At 42.5% G+C, this 15,199-nt stretch overlaps 1 protein-coding gene across 1 annotated transcript in view; it reads right to left on the bottom strand.

Annotated features, from left to right (window-relative positions):
- Window positions 1–15,199, bottom strand: part of si:ch73-105b23.6 (mucin-like protein) — a 31,736-nt gene that overhangs the window by 4,971 nt on the left and 11,566 nt on the right. Inside the window, exons 6-23 of the mRNA XM_050071805.1 lie at window positions 14,859–15,026; window positions 14,441–14,620; window positions 13,039–13,630; window positions 12,519–12,668; window positions 9,596–9,813; window positions 9,022–9,097; window positions 8,593–8,883; window positions 7,875–8,111; window positions 7,636–7,788; window positions 6,888–7,066; window positions 4,660–4,852; window positions 4,440–4,559; window positions 4,239–4,358; window positions 2,644–2,664; window positions 2,442–2,503; window positions 2,115–2,307; window positions 875–1,003; window positions 540–675 (exon numbers count right to left, since the gene is read on the bottom strand). Coding sequence (XP_049927762.1) covers window positions 540–675; window positions 875–1,003; window positions 2,115–2,307; window positions 2,442–2,503; window positions 2,644–2,664; window positions 4,239–4,358; window positions 4,440–4,559; window positions 4,660–4,852; window positions 6,888–7,066; window positions 7,636–7,788; window positions 7,875–8,111; window positions 8,593–8,883; window positions 9,022–9,097; window positions 9,596–9,813; window positions 12,519–12,668; window positions 13,039–13,630; window positions 14,441–14,620; window positions 14,859–15,026 — 3,218 coding nt within the window. The remainder of the gene's footprint in view (window positions 1–539; window positions 676–874; window positions 1,004–2,114; window positions 2,308–2,441; window positions 2,504–2,643; window positions 2,665–4,238; window positions 4,359–4,439; window positions 4,560–4,659; window positions 4,853–6,887; window positions 7,067–7,635; window positions 7,789–7,874; window positions 8,112–8,592; window positions 8,884–9,021; window positions 9,098–9,595; window positions 9,814–12,518; window positions 12,669–13,038; window positions 13,631–14,440; window positions 14,621–14,858; window positions 15,027–15,199) is intronic.

Genomic DNA, 15,199 nt, shown 5'->3' with positions numbered 1-15,199 from the left:
ATGTAGACTCCATTTAAAGGAATAGTTCAGTTTTTTCAAAGAGGGGTTGTATGGGGTACTTCTCCATAGACAGTACTGTATATTACATACAGTCATTGTCAGGTGGTACGCCCCCAGTTTGGAGAAGCAGGTTGGAGTCCGACATGGAAGCTAAGCGATCTACACCGCAATGACGCCATTATATCGCTCGCTTCAAAGCCAGACTCCACTGAAAAAAATCCCTGTGATTTTACACTGCTGAACACACTCTCAATATAACCTTAACTTAAACGTGATATTGATTTATTTTAGGTGGGATTGTCTTTATGTGGCTAAATATTTGCTGAATGGGGGTCAGCAAAAATTTATGTTGCTGACCCCCATTCACAGCAGTACTTTGCTTAGCTTCTGGGTCAGACTCCAGCCTGCTTCTCCAAACTGGGGGTGAGCTGACTGACAGCTACTATATGTAATACTTTGACTGTGGATAAGTACCCCATACAACGCTATTTCAAAACAATCCAATCAATCCCTTTAATTTGTTCCCTGTGTTAACTCACTCTCCAGTAACAGTCTTCTTGCAGCAGCAGAAGCAGGCCAGTGCTGCCAGGAGCAGCAACAAAAGCAGAGGGATGCCGATGCCCAGGACCAGGCCCAGAACAAGGTCTAGTTCCACATCATTCGCCTGGTCTCTGTCTGCAATGGGTCAAGTCAAACAAAGTCATGCAAACCTTGTTTATAAAATGCTCTCATCACGGTCACAGAATGTTTTGTATAGTTAGAAATGACATGATAAATGTTAAGACTGCCTTCTGCATGTTTGTGAATGACAAAACTATGCAATGATTTTCTATTAAATTGTGTGTGTAGATGTAAGGTATGCTCAGATCCTCACCTAATACACACGACTGGGTTTCATCCACATCAGTTGTGCCGTTGCAAACACATCTGTAGCCTCCGTAAGTGTTGGCGCAGAGGGCAGGATGGACGCACACCGCCTCCTTGGCCTTACACTCATCCAGATCTGTAGGTGTGGACAGTCCAACAGCAAGTGGGAGAGAAAGGTAGTCCGACCAACAGTTTGCCATCATTAAAAATCCTCTGCAGTATATTCGATACCTTAAAGCAGCTACAAGGAGTTTTTAACTGGTTATGAAACAGTCTCACTTTAATACTGATTCCTCTGTATGACCTACATAAGCAAACAAGACCATCAGCAAGAAGACTGGCTATTTCTTGTATAGTTGTCCAATTCCATGCGAAATCAGATGAAACAACTTACAGCATGCAGACTGGAAGAGCCTGTGTTTACATTTTCCCAGGCAAAGCTTAGCAGTGAGTGGTATGTCAGCCAGTTAAAGGGACAGTTTGGTGTTTTTTGAAGTGGGGTTGTATGAGGCACTTATCCGTAGTCAGTGTATTACATACAGTAGATGTCAGTTGGCATGCTTCCAGTTTGGAGAAGCAGGCAGGAGTACTGCCATTAAAGCTAAATGACTAACTGCTGTGGAGGGGTCAGCAACAATATGTATTAAGCCACCTAAAAAAATCCCGCCTAGAAAAAAAATCAGTATCAGTTTGCTTCGATGAGTTTATTTGTTTGTGTTATTGTGTGACTTTGGTAAATCCGAACCAAGTCTTATAATCACCAAAGGCCGACAATAACACATACAAACTAACTGATCAAGGCGATGGTAGTGTTCCACTATGGTAAATCATTGGTTTTCTCCATGGAGTCTGGCTTTACAGAGAGCGATATAACTGCTTCAGTTCCCCATCAAAAATCACTGTCTGACATTAAGATGAAGCTGTAAAAACATTCTAAATATAGCGTACACTTAAACTGATAAAGATTTATTAGGTGGCTAGCATATGTTTCTTTGCCAACCCATCCAAACTGGGAGCGTGTCGACTGACATCTATGTGTAATATACTGTCTATGGATAAGTACCCCATACAACCTCACTTCAAAAAATCTGAACTATCCCTTCAAAGGAAAGCAGAGATTTAAGATAATTTACCACACTATCACATAACTATGGCAAATTGCAACACTGTAATATATAATATTAGTAACAGTTATTCTGCTGAAGTTGAACAAAAGTGAAAACCACTGAAAAATATGAGTATTTTACCATCAACTTCTACAGCTCTGATGTCATAGTGGCTGCTGACTCTGACCAGGTATTCTCTGATGTACCAGTGGGGTGTGTCACTGGATACGTTGATACGATACTCGGCCACACCTGGACTGGAGCCTTGTACTGGATCCTTCTTGCTGGCGTTGTAGAATTTGTTCTGGAAACCCATCGACAGGATGTCCACCAGCTGAGAGAGAAGGAGACTGTCATTATGCAGTGTATAATTTTGTTTTTATATTCTGAATTACATTATTACTTTTACGTTTTACATGTTACCAAGTCATCAGTGGCACGTCCCCCCCCCCACACACATGCACACACCTGTTTGAGTCCATCAGATCTGTTCTTCGTCCAGCCCACAGAGACGTTGAACACATTACACCCTGCAGATACAGAACAGCAGCAACAGCTGTGTGATGACCTCTTATTACCATATATGGGCATGTTTACCATGGAAACACCAGAGGAAGCAAAGCTAAATGAAGGTAATGAAGCTATAGAGAGAACATATGGGAGGCATTACCTGGAGGATTGGCAGAGTCCCCTGTAGAGAAACACATCATTCAGAACTGCATTAAATACACAGATGACACACTGGACATGTGCACTCTGTTGCAGAGTATAATGACAGGTTTCAGAAATACACAAACTAGCACTGTGGTAAGCGTTAAATATATACTGTAGGTGTGGCCATTTTAGGAGTCCCGCCACACTGCACATCATCGTCCATATTTCAGGTAAGCAAACTACATCGAAATTTTGGGTTATTTGACTGACTAGACCTTGGCTCAGGTCAGTGTTGAATATACATTATTATTATTTCTCTTGATATTTCAATACATTTTATGATTTTCAAAATATTTTCAAATAAGATGTACTCTCAGTGATCACCATTATATTTTAATACTGTGTGTTAAAGGAGCTCTATATAACATTCAGAGCATATCTGTGATTCAGAGTCTGGGCTAGGATTATCTGCTCCTGTTTCTCAGGTGTCTGAGCTGGTGGCTAGCAGCTAACAGTGCTAACTTAATAAACAGTGCTAAAACAGCAGCAATGCTGACAGAGCTAGTGGTGTAAACCAAGGTGGGCACCGGAGGTGTGCGATGAAGCCATCCCGATATCATCGGTAACTGCCAGTATAAGTGCAGTGCAAAGTGATTGTGGTTAGCTGATTTTAAATAGAGATAAGCTGAAATAACTGGTGCATGGGAGAAGAAGGATATCTGCTGGCTACGCTGGATCAGCCGGAAATACTGGCTGTAGCCCCCAGAGGCTTTAGCTTTGTCTGGTTGATAGCCAATTGTTTCTTGGATTGGCGATTAGCTATCCAGTCTGATACACACACAGGGATTCAACAATTTTCCAGCATGTATGCGTGGCTGGACTGGCTACCACAACAAACGACAGAGAAGCTTGGATTACAACACACACAGAGATGGTGTGACTTCACTCTCTGCTCAGAACACCATTACTCCACTATATCTTTACATAGCAAATTGTGGTTTGCTGCTATATTGATGCTGCATACAAAACCTTTTAATACATGCATAGTCCTTTGAGACCAGCCAGCAATTGTCTAACACTTAACAAACACTTTAACATAGTAAGCTGCTGGCAGTTTTGCAGTTGCATTGAGGAACTTTTTGGCATTGTTTTGGACCTTTACAATGCACAGATAAAAGGCGGCAATTGCTGTTGGAATATTTTTTGTTTGCATCAAGTTTAGTTTTGCAAGAGACAGAAAAACATCTTCAAGAGAGGTCAAGTGGAGCTGTGCACACAAGTGTTAACTTCAGGATTTCCACTGGGATTTTGTGGATCTTACAGGATGAATAATGGAAATTGTGCGAGGTCGCCAAAATCCATGCACTTAACATAACAGTAAAAGCTGCTGCACCCTAAAAAACTATTAGGACAAGTGTGGCCAATGCCAGTCAAGTACAGTCTGTGCATGCCCACCATTCACAGTCATGTCAAGTTACAGTAAGTACCAGGACTTTTGGCTTGTACAGTATGTCTAGTATTATATAATATATTCTAAACCATAAATTATTGAAATGAGATATTCAGCTGCCAGCTAAATGATAGTGAACGTGTATGATTATGCACACATACCACATCCATCAGTGTCCTTGGTCTTCTGGTATCTACAGGAGCAATCGACAGAGCCGGGCTTGTTCTTACACTCAAACTTTGCATTGGGACAGGTCGCAAGATCTGCACACTCATCGATATCTAAAATACAAAGACGAAGACTGCTGAAACATTGTAAATAAATGTGTTATCATTCTTGTTTAAGTGTTGGGTGTTCAGTACCTGTGCAGTTTTGTCCGTCTCCAGTAAAGCCAGGCTTACACGTGCAGGTGAAATTCTGTTTCGTGCTGAGGCAGTCAGCATCTTCGTGGCAGGGGAAGGGGAAAGGAGGGATGCACATGTCTGAGGTATACAGAGAAGAAAGATTAAGATCAATCATAATGTATGGGGTCATTTTTTTTCTCTAAGAATGATAAGTGACTACACACAAAGTGCCACAGACCATGCTCAAAGCACTTGTATCCCTGTTTTCCCCCAGAGACAGTATTATTGGGACACTCTCCACAGGTGAAGTGGTCGGGTTCTGACTCTGACTGGCACTGCACCCCTCGGAAACAGGGTTTGCCTCGACATACGTCTGCGGTGTTCCCACAGAACTTTCCGTTGAATTCCTTTGGGCACAGGCACCCCACCACCTGAGAGCGAAGAATAATGAACACAAAGGAGGAGAAACAGACAGACTAAAATATTACATACATTCAAAAAAGATACTACTCGTCCCAAACTCAGCTTTAGTTTACGAACTTTGGTGGAGGACATTGTGAAGTCAGGAAATATGTCGAGAGGAATTTGTGAGGACTTAACAACAACAGTGCAGAAAGAATCCAAATGTTTACAATAAACTAAAACAACTGAATTTAGTCAGATGCACTTCCTGAAATCATGCAACAGGAAATTTATTTAAGCTGCCCATATGCCATGCAAGCAGGTCAATATGGCATAGGAAATGAACAGGCCTAAATAGAATGCCCAAGGATTGAGCCCTAAAACCCGGAAATGAGTCAGTTTTTTTGGACTCCCGGTTCCCTTGTCTTGAAGTCAGTGGGTTTTTTGAACGGGTTTTTGGTTAGATGCCTGAAATAAGGTCTGTGGTTAACACAAGAGACTTTCACGTTTTGTTCTTTGACATAAAATACGTCAGTAAATACCCTATTTGTGTGTGTCTCAAAAATATGGTTGCTAACTAATAAGACTATCGGACGCCGCTAACTTGGGTTGGCCTCCAGAAAAATGTCATTACTTTAAATGTAACAGAAATATTCTAAATAATCATTAATAATATATATATATATGTTACATACATAATTGATATTACATATATATATTTCTTTAAAAGGCCAATATTCCGGCTTTTCATCTCAGGTTATATACAGCTAGTGCATGAAGTCGATTGCATTTCTTTTCTTGGATTTTAGGGAATCTGATTAAAGCAAGGAACCTGTAAAATGATTCATTTTCCTTGGTTTGAAGTAGGACATCTCTATACTAATTTCTCAAAGAAAGAGTGGGGCTTTTAATACTGTACTTTAGCTTGGAGCCTCAGTGATGTCCCCAAGGGAGGGCCATAGCCACCCCTACACAATCACTGGCCCCCTCTGGAGAAAATAATAAGAGGCCGACATTACTATCTTTAAGAGGCTGTGGTGCTCTCAATGAGAAAGTGGCATCTTGTAACTAGACAACCTAAGGCACCCACTGGTACCAATCATGAACTCCCTTGAACTTCCACCTCTAGCTATCTGAATGAAAATGGATTCTGCCCACTAGTCTCCCCTAAACTTGAAAATACTCCTTCAAATTAAAACTTTTTTTTTTTAAGGAAAAGGACAACCAGACTGTTTGAAGAACAATGAATTGGTTAACATGTAGAGACACATAACACATTGAAAGGATTATTGTAACTCAAATGTTAACTGTACCACTTTTTGGTTTATCAAGTAATTAGTAATCTTATCTGTAAAATAAGAAACCAAAGTATATCAGTATGTGATTCCTTAACTCTTTTGTTGACATAGTTTTCAACAAGCCTTCATTCTTCAACAACAACACAGAATACCTGAAATTCAGTTTTCATTTAGTAAAAAGTCATATGTGAGAAGAAAATCTGCGAGTGCTCGCCTACTATGTGAATTCTATGAAAACTTATCTGAGATTAATCCAGCACTGCTACTACTTGCTTTTTTTACACTTAACACGTGTACAGTATTACTATCATACCCAAACTTTGTCAAAAATTCAGTGGATAAATGGAACAAATTAAATGCTTTGAATTTTTAGGCATTTATGCGAGAACTGTGAGCTCTTCTTTTGATGGCTGCCATTCAGTTCACTTAACAGGAAACAGTAACTATGACAACAATGTATTCATCATAACAGGAATAATCTCTGTCATGGATATTGAATGTTTTAAGATGTTCTCTTTCTAAAATTGTGGAGCTGTATATCATGATTTGTCATGTGGCCATCTTGGCTGTTATTATGTGGTGCAGGACACTCAAATAAACAAATCAATCAATCAAATAAAGAATCCTCTGAGCACAAAATGACTTTTGTCTGCACTATACCTGCTTGTTCCTGTTCAAGGGCAACGAAAACTGGCAATTTTTCAAATGGAGCGCTGTATGTCTGATGATGAATAGAGTGAGTGATGACGGCAACTGAAGAAAGTACCTGGAACTTTCCCTGCTGATGGTTTTCAGCGATGCTGTCATACTGGCAGGTCCCTCCATTGAGGCAGTTGCAGACACGCAGGATGGGGGTGAACAGGGAGCTGGTGAGCTCATCACTGACTCTGATGGTCAGTTGGACAGGCTGTGTGGTCAGGGGGGTCCATGTCAGGAATCCGTCACCTTGAGCGGAAAGCACATGGGTCATTCATACGCATACACATTTGTGTACGTAACATTCTTAAAAGGACAGTTCATCCCAAAATCAAAAATATAATTCTGCCAGGTGATACAGTTGGCGGGTGGTATCTCCAACTCTGCATTTTTCACCAAAACAATCTAGACTGATCAACGGCACTACAGGTAAGAGGAAAACATGTATTTGGGGTGAACCTTCCCTTTAAGAGGCTATACCATTGTCTTCCTCTGGTTTAATAAGTGGAAAAAAACATACAATTCTACATTTACAGCAGTGTTTTTTTATAGTGGTATTATTAAAAACAGCCTGTCATCCTTTTCTGCCAGTCTTTTGTGCGTTCTGTTTGCATGTGCGTGTCTATCTCCGTGTGACCCATCCTCTGATTCAGCTCTGAAATGTCCCATCTGCTGAAAGACTTAACTGCTGGCTACAGCAGTAGGCTCACCATCCCACTAACAAATGTCAACAGTAACGTCATCTGTAACGTCGATGGAGGAGGGGGGGCTCTCTTTGGTATGAAAATCTGAGGGGAAAACGTGTGTGTGTGTCTCACCGCTGCCTATGGAAGTCCGTGCAGGCCTGGGGTGGAGCAGCGAGTAGGTGATGGGGTCTCCGTTTGGGTCCTGAGCCACAATCTGAATGTTGACAGTGGAGTTGACCTTACAGTGGATCACTGTGGGCTCTGTCACTATGGGAGGCATGTTACCTGGCGGACACAGTCAGACCACATCAAATTAGTACAGGTCAGTTGTGAAGACTTAAAACCTTTCCAAAATAGTGCAGCCATCGTACCATAGATCAGAGCCAGATTTTGGAATTGCTTCTTGGCGTCCCGAGTCTGCAGGCCCAGGTCAGAGCTGCCGGATGCTATGGTGTCGTGGACGCACTGCATGCTGCCTTCACAGGTTCTCCTCAGCTCCTCCACCTCAGCGGGACTGACGCTTTCCAGCAGCTGCTTGGAGGAGGCAGGCTCCAGTGGAACCAGTGGAGGTGGGGAGAACAACAGGCTCTCTGGTACAGGAACTGCCCCTAGAAACACACACACATACATATGCATACAGAGATGGTGATAGATGTAGACTGGGGCAGGTCTAGTTGTGCAAAACACTGGATAAATTGCCTAGATGATGGCAATATCGAACATCGTGATAATATCATATCGTGGGGCCTCTGGTGATTCCCACCCCAAGCCTCATGCAGAAAGCAATATACAGACAAATGTTCTCTTATTTTTGTTTGTATCTACAATTTGTTCTTGTTTTGTTCATACTCATTCATTTCTGGGCTTTACTTATGTTTCTTATTTTTGCTCTTCTCCTATAGTGTGGTTAAGAGAAAGACTCTAGGATCTATCCAGCCAAATAGCTACTACATCAGTCTGGCAACCCTGATTCTATTACAATACACATTATTTATACGATATATACATATCATTTTTGAAAAATGTTCTCCACTTTTCTCTTTAAGTACAAGTAAATTGTGTAACTGTATTGATCTACAGTCCACTCACAGGACAAGCCAAAGTGGTGCAGTCTCTCCTCTGAGGGAGGGTTGAGGTCCGTTGAGAGGAGCAGCCTGCCGTCCGACATCAGGAAATCGTCTGTGCGATTGGAGCTCCAGAGACCCATGAGACCCACAGTGCGGTTGTAAAAGGTCTGAGGAACCTCCACCATGGCTGCCAGCTGACTGTAACCTGCAACCCGCCATGCCACCACGTGGAGACCGCCAGCGTAAATTGCTGCGCAGCGACTCACCGACATACAGCGCACAGCGAAGTCCTTCTCACCTACGTGCACCACACCTGAAAGGACAGTCATGACATATTTGTTATGTAATTAATGCCTTAAATACATACTTCTGTAGATGGGATTTAATAATTAGCTAATTTTTCCCAATTGAGCTTTTTGATTGAATGTCAAACGTGTGCGGTGATCATTACCAACAGTGACCGGGACCTCAACATCATCCACAAAAATATGCAATCCATCTCCTTTCGCTGCACATCTCCACTCAATCTGAGAAAAATCCATGAACAATATTTATTTAGCCTGCTTTAATAACTGGATAGATAGGTTTTGCAGAGTACAAGAAACTTAATCACTGTGACTGTCTAAACTGTAAGATTCTGTACTGGTGTTATTGACTTTTACATAAAATTGCACCCATCTCGTGCTCCAAAACGTTAAAAGAAATCACAGAAAGTGCATTCAAGTATAAAGCTGGGGGACATTAGCTTATCTTAGCATAAACTTTTGACCTTTGGAGAGAATCAGACTAGCTGTTCCCCTGCTTTCTTTATGCTAAGCTAGGCTAATTACCTCCCAGCTCCACCTCCTTACTTAACACATATATACATGGGAATGCCATCAACCTCATCATTTAACTCTCAGAAACAAAGTGAATATGCTTATTTTTCTAAATGCAACAATCCTTTAAGACACACAAACTCTCTCTCTGTGAGATACACACACACAGTTACATTGTCTTCCCATAACACACACAAACATCCTGACCTTGCCAATGCCCTGGTGGAAGGCAGCCATGCGCACCACCACTGGGAACTCAGTGATCCCCTTTGCGTCTGTGTGTAGCTTGTCAGTCTGTCCTTGCAGGGTGAAGATATTAGAGCCGGTGCTGGAGGAGAGACGCAATATCACAAACTCTCCCAGGGCCTTGAAGGAGTACTCCGACCCATCGAAGGTGATGAAATGGAGGCTGCCGTACATCATCGCTGCAAAGGAAACATGGACAAAAGAGGTTTTCTGAGAAATAATTTAAATTCATCATACTATGGTCCTCTTTGATAAAAAGGTAAAGCATATTCTCTGGGAATGGACAGATTGCTATCATGACCAGATCTAGCGACAATGTCTGGGCTGAAAAATGAACTCAGTGCCCAAGTGTCAAAAACTGCAGTTCCACAAATGGCCACTTGAGGCTGATTTCAAGAGTTAGTCAGTCCCCATTAACGCCCATGTTAAAATGCCCAACTTTACAGCAAAAATAAACCTGTTTATAGACATTTTGGTTGCCTAAAAAAGTCTTCTAAAATGTTTGGTTATACTGAAAGACCCTCTATGACAGGGGTTCTCAACTTGTTCTCTCCAAGAATCACTTTTATAAAATGACGAGAAGCCAGCGGCCAGTTAATAAACAAAGATTAATTATATTTATCAGTATATAAAATAAATGAATTGCCTGTTTCAACCTTTTGACGTTTGCTGTCCTAACTCATCTGTGTCAAGAGGCAAATCCAGTTGCAGCAGCCCCACATGTCAGGTGTACGGATAGGCATGTCTAGGATTTGGGACATTCGAGGCTTAGCCAGGACCTCTATAGTCGATCCTCCCCTGGCACTTTTTTTTTTTTTTTTTTTGTTTACAAAAAAGCTCTATTTAGAGGATGTTTTTTATGCAATCTGGCACCTTATTATCATTCCAAGTACAAAAAAATTCTCAGTATGAATTGATTTACTTCACTGTCAATTAGAAAATGGTCAGTGGGCCATCTGGCACCGAATCTGGTCCACAGGCTGTAAGTTGAGTAACACTGTTCTAAGGAGTTGGATACTCAGTTTTTATGGTAGATACATTTTTAAAAATGGTTTTAAGCCTGTTTCTTTTGCATAGACTGTATAAAATATTGTATGTAGCAACTGTGCCATCACCTATTGGTTTGTGGACTTCTGTATAAAAGCCTTAAGTTTGGCATTTCGTCTGTTACCATCTTTGTTTTTTTGGAGCCAATGTGACCATATTTGGACAACAGGGTGGAGCTGACTGAGAAGCCAAGGACACTAACTGCAGTCAGCCTGTTACTCAAGGTGGCCCGTTCTTAAAGCCCCTACAAGGAACTTTCATTTTGAGTTGATTTTGGCGACCCTGTGGACAAAAGCGGTAGTGTTTTGCCGGAATGAAGCCTACATTTCCCATGAGCTCTAGCGTGTATTGTCGTAAAGACGCTTACCTGGCTCGCGCATGTGTTTGTTTTGGGGATGAATGAAACAACAAGACGGGAAAACTTTGCCCCCGCTCCTATCGGGGATCCCAGCTCACCTCTGCCGCGCCCCAGCTCCACCTCTCCGGCGTAAGCGCCACCGCCGCCGGGGTAAACGCAGCGGTCGGCTGGTAAGGCTGAAGGCCTGTTTGGCGAGCACTTCCACGGCTTCTTGGACTGAGTATGGAGCGGTGCCTCGCCTCTTTATTTCTCGGCACTCGCTGGACCCTGTCGACGCCTGGCTGGTACCTGTCGTCGGCCCGGATGAGGTGTTCCAGCCCCGCGGCCCCTGCTCTCCTCGTCCCCGCTGGCGCGGGGTGAATCTGCGCAACCTGCGGCCTCTGTGTGTGGCTCCCCGGACAGCTAACGCCGTGGACCCGCCGGCTCCTGCCAGGATTGGGCTGGTAAATGCTAGATCGCTAGCGAACAAAACGTTTATCCTGAAGGATTTCCTGACTTCCCGAGGATTGGATTTTCTCTGTGTGACTGAGACGTGGCTGACTGTTGGTGAGTCCAGTGCTTTCACAGAACTTTTACCCGATGATTGCTGCTATTTTAACTCCCCGCGGACGTCGGGTCGAGGAGGAGGAATAGCGACTATTTATAAGAGTCACTATAAATGTGAGCAGCTGGGTAAGATGACGTGTGCCGTCTGAGTGCTGTAAATTGTTTCGTACTGGAAGCGACCTGGTGCGGACCCGGACACACTTTCCTAAAGGTATGGATATACACTATATAGAAATAGCTTATCTTCACACCGATGGTCTCATTTGCTGTTGTAGGTCACGCACAGACATCAGCAGAAACGAGAGACTTTTGCATATCCAGTTAAAAGTTCCTTGTAGCAGCTTTAATTATACATACCTTTAAGCCTTAAAGACATTTAAACAGATGAGTTACACATAAATTCACTCCTCATACATTTGTCATGAATGTTTAAATTAGCTATAGGGACCAAAAACAGCTTTTTTTGTACCAGGCTGTAAGCATGTTTCTTCCTGCTGTAAGGTTTGGCATTTAAAGTTTGGCCTGAAGTGGCATTCAAAGAATTGTTTTTGACACTTGCCTGTTTGCTTCATTTTTCAGCCCCAGAGGACTGGATGGCTTGGAGGCTTGGGTTTTGCACTGGCATTGTCCCAGTCACCCATAGTTGTAAATGCACTGTCCTAACCAAGGTAGCAGCTAGCATCAGGGTTAGCTCCACCCTTTTGTTCAAATACAGTCACTTCTGGCACCAAAATCCAATATGGGGACAATCGAAAAGTCACAACTTGAGGCTTCAAAACAGGAGTCCACAAAGCAGGGGTGACATCACTGTGGCTGTGTCTATTATTTTATACATTCTATGGACTGGATGCTTGAAAATAACAAACACTTCCACTGATTATGGAACAGTATGTGATCTTCTTCTTGCTCTGTTTACTGGGAAGAATCCCTCACCTACACCCTGCGTCGCCTTCCTGGCCGGAGTGCAGCTGCCAGGGCTGGCCCAGCTGTAACCTTGGCAACGGTCCAGTGGTCTCTTGTTGAGGTAAAGGTGGCAGAGAGGAGACTCGATACAACACCACTGAAATGGCAGAAGATCACCATCTAGAGAGAGAAGTTTGAATTAATACTTAAAAGGCAAGTGGCTGTGGCAGCATGGATTAGCAGATATACTGTCCTGTAATATAAGTAGAAGGTTGCAGACATGTATCTTACTTTGTCCTTGAGCAAGGCACTAACATCTTACTGACTCAGTAATTGCTACAGTAACTCAAAATGATTCGCTTTTTATCTGCCTATTTGAAAGTGAAAAATAAAGTGAAAACTACTTCTCAAAATAGTTTGTAGAATTTACTAAATTCCTGTGCATTTATAAAGTAAAATGTACAGGTACAGCTCCTTTAGATACACACATTTTTGTTTATACTTTTTTTTTTGTTGGATTTGACCAAAAATAGAAAATCACAAGTATTACCGATATGTTTCTGCATGCTGTGTCCAGAGAAGTAGCGTTCATTGTACCCAGCCAGCAGGGGACCATCTGGTTCATACACACACCTCTTCCCTGAACCATCTCTGCTGGACAGGATGGACTGAAAGACGTGCCCCCCTCCGCCCCCCCACCGCTGACCCCTCAGCGTCTTCACCCTCGAGCCCGGATCAGCAGTATCCTGCATGAACGACAGGTCCTCTAGAGCCTGTGTGCGAGTACAGGGACACGAAGACAACTCGTTCGTCCATTTAACAGGGTCAGGCTCCTTCATCGCCCACGACTGGCACCTGATACTGAAATCCACGTCTGACCCGGGAGGCCCTGTCAAATCATACACCTGCTGACCTAACTTCCCCATGACCCCTTTCACCTGCTGTGGCCTGTATCTGCCCCCAGGCCCGAAAAGGTTATCTGGGGGTACAGTAAGCTCCCTGTGGGAGAATTTTCCATCTGTGTAGCCGATGAGAGCGTCATGGTATTGCCTCTGGCCAGGACCCCAGAGCATCTCCCCGTATCGCAGGAGGGCAAAGGAGCGTGCTCCGTCGGTGGTCAGGATACCCTGGAATGTGTTCGTCTGATGATGACAAACCAGAACTGTTTTAGTTATTAAATACAGTGAAAGAAAAGCCACATAATCTTTGTTTACTGGCATTCAGACGCAGATCTTCATGAACTAAAACAATTATTTAATTTTGATTTTAATCTGTCAGTGTTTTAACACTACACAATTCCTCAAACAAAAAAATAAGACTGCAAGAAGGCATTCAATAGACAAGTGGCAGCAGATATCTCTACACTGTGCATCTGAGCCCTGCAGGTGAAACAGCCCCAAGGTGGCACCAGAGTTTAACAAAAAAAAGCAGAAGTGTTCCAGGAATTATGAGTTCTGCTTTCTTTGAGCTTATGGTAAAAGGGTTCACACTGCATATAACAATAGCATATAAAGTAGGACAAACATGCAAGCAAACAGTAACAGTTCCTGCTCCATCACGCCTTTTACTGACACTGGCACATAACAGATTAACAGTAAGCGGAAGGCAGTGCTTCAGTCAGACAGAGTTTTGAATTATAATGACATTAATGAGAGTGGGAATATATTATGCTATGCAGGACATGCATATTTAGTAAGCCATTTTCTTATCATTTCATCATCAGGACTATATACCAGGATTAAACAAAAAACATATATATTAATTACAGTATTTATGCCAGATAGAGAAACCTAAAACTGTTCATAGAACAACCAAGCCAGTGGAAAATGTATGCCTGTTACTGATATTGATGAACATGTGTTGCAACATTTCTGGTATCTAATAACCAGTGGGAGTAATTTTGGTTTGGCATTTCAGAGAAAAAAAATCTGATTGCATTTAAATCTCTTTACCTCTGAGTAGTTGATCTTCTGGTAGGAGACGGGCATCACATGGTCCCAGGTGATCTTGAGGATCCAGGCAGGGGTGAAGGCTGGCTTGCCTCTCTGCTCCTCAAACTTTGTCACCTCCTCTGCTGTGCGGTTAAAAACTATCTGGGAGTAGACATCTGACATATCTAACTCATGGTATTCCTGAAAGATCAAAAGAAACCAAAGGAGAAGTAATATAAAACATGAATTGCAGAGTAAAGCTATCAAACCATTAGATATGACAGGCAGCCTGTTTTGTTGATTGCATCTCTATCCAAAAAAAGATAAGGCCGGTCTATGACTTCGTCTTCCTTACTTTATCCTTTCACCTGAACAAATAACGAAAACAAATTCCAATCTCATTTTGACTCCAGCCAGACAATGTCCTCCTCCATCTAACCTGATAAAGAAGCCGTCCGTCCCCATGGGTGAGGTCAGCATCGTCCCAAAACACTGCCAGTAGAGACGCTTTCATGTTGTCGGGGAAGCCACTTGCTGAAGGAGCTGGGAGCAGGTACTGCTCATTCTCAGCCACAGATTGAAACTGGACAAGGCCATTGTCAGAAAACTGAGGAAGGAAAGGAAAATACAGATATGATAGCAAACAGAAGGTTTGACTGTCATCTTCTGTCGCAAAACCATCACTTTTTTCTAACTTTTTAAAAAAATAATTTAATTATAGTTTTCTGATTTCATCATAAAAGCTGTGTGAATTACTGCTACACTATTTCACTGCTGTAA

The sequence above is a fragment of the Epinephelus moara genome, chromosome 19 (assembly GCF_006386435.1).
Source record: "Epinephelus moara isolate mb chromosome 19, YSFRI_EMoa_1.0, whole genome shotgun sequence".
Classification (NCBI taxonomy): Eukaryota; Metazoa; Chordata; class Actinopteri; order Perciformes; family Serranidae; genus Epinephelus; species Epinephelus moara.
Note: the sequence above shows the minus strand (reverse complement) of the source record. Positions and strands in the feature narration are given on the sequence as shown.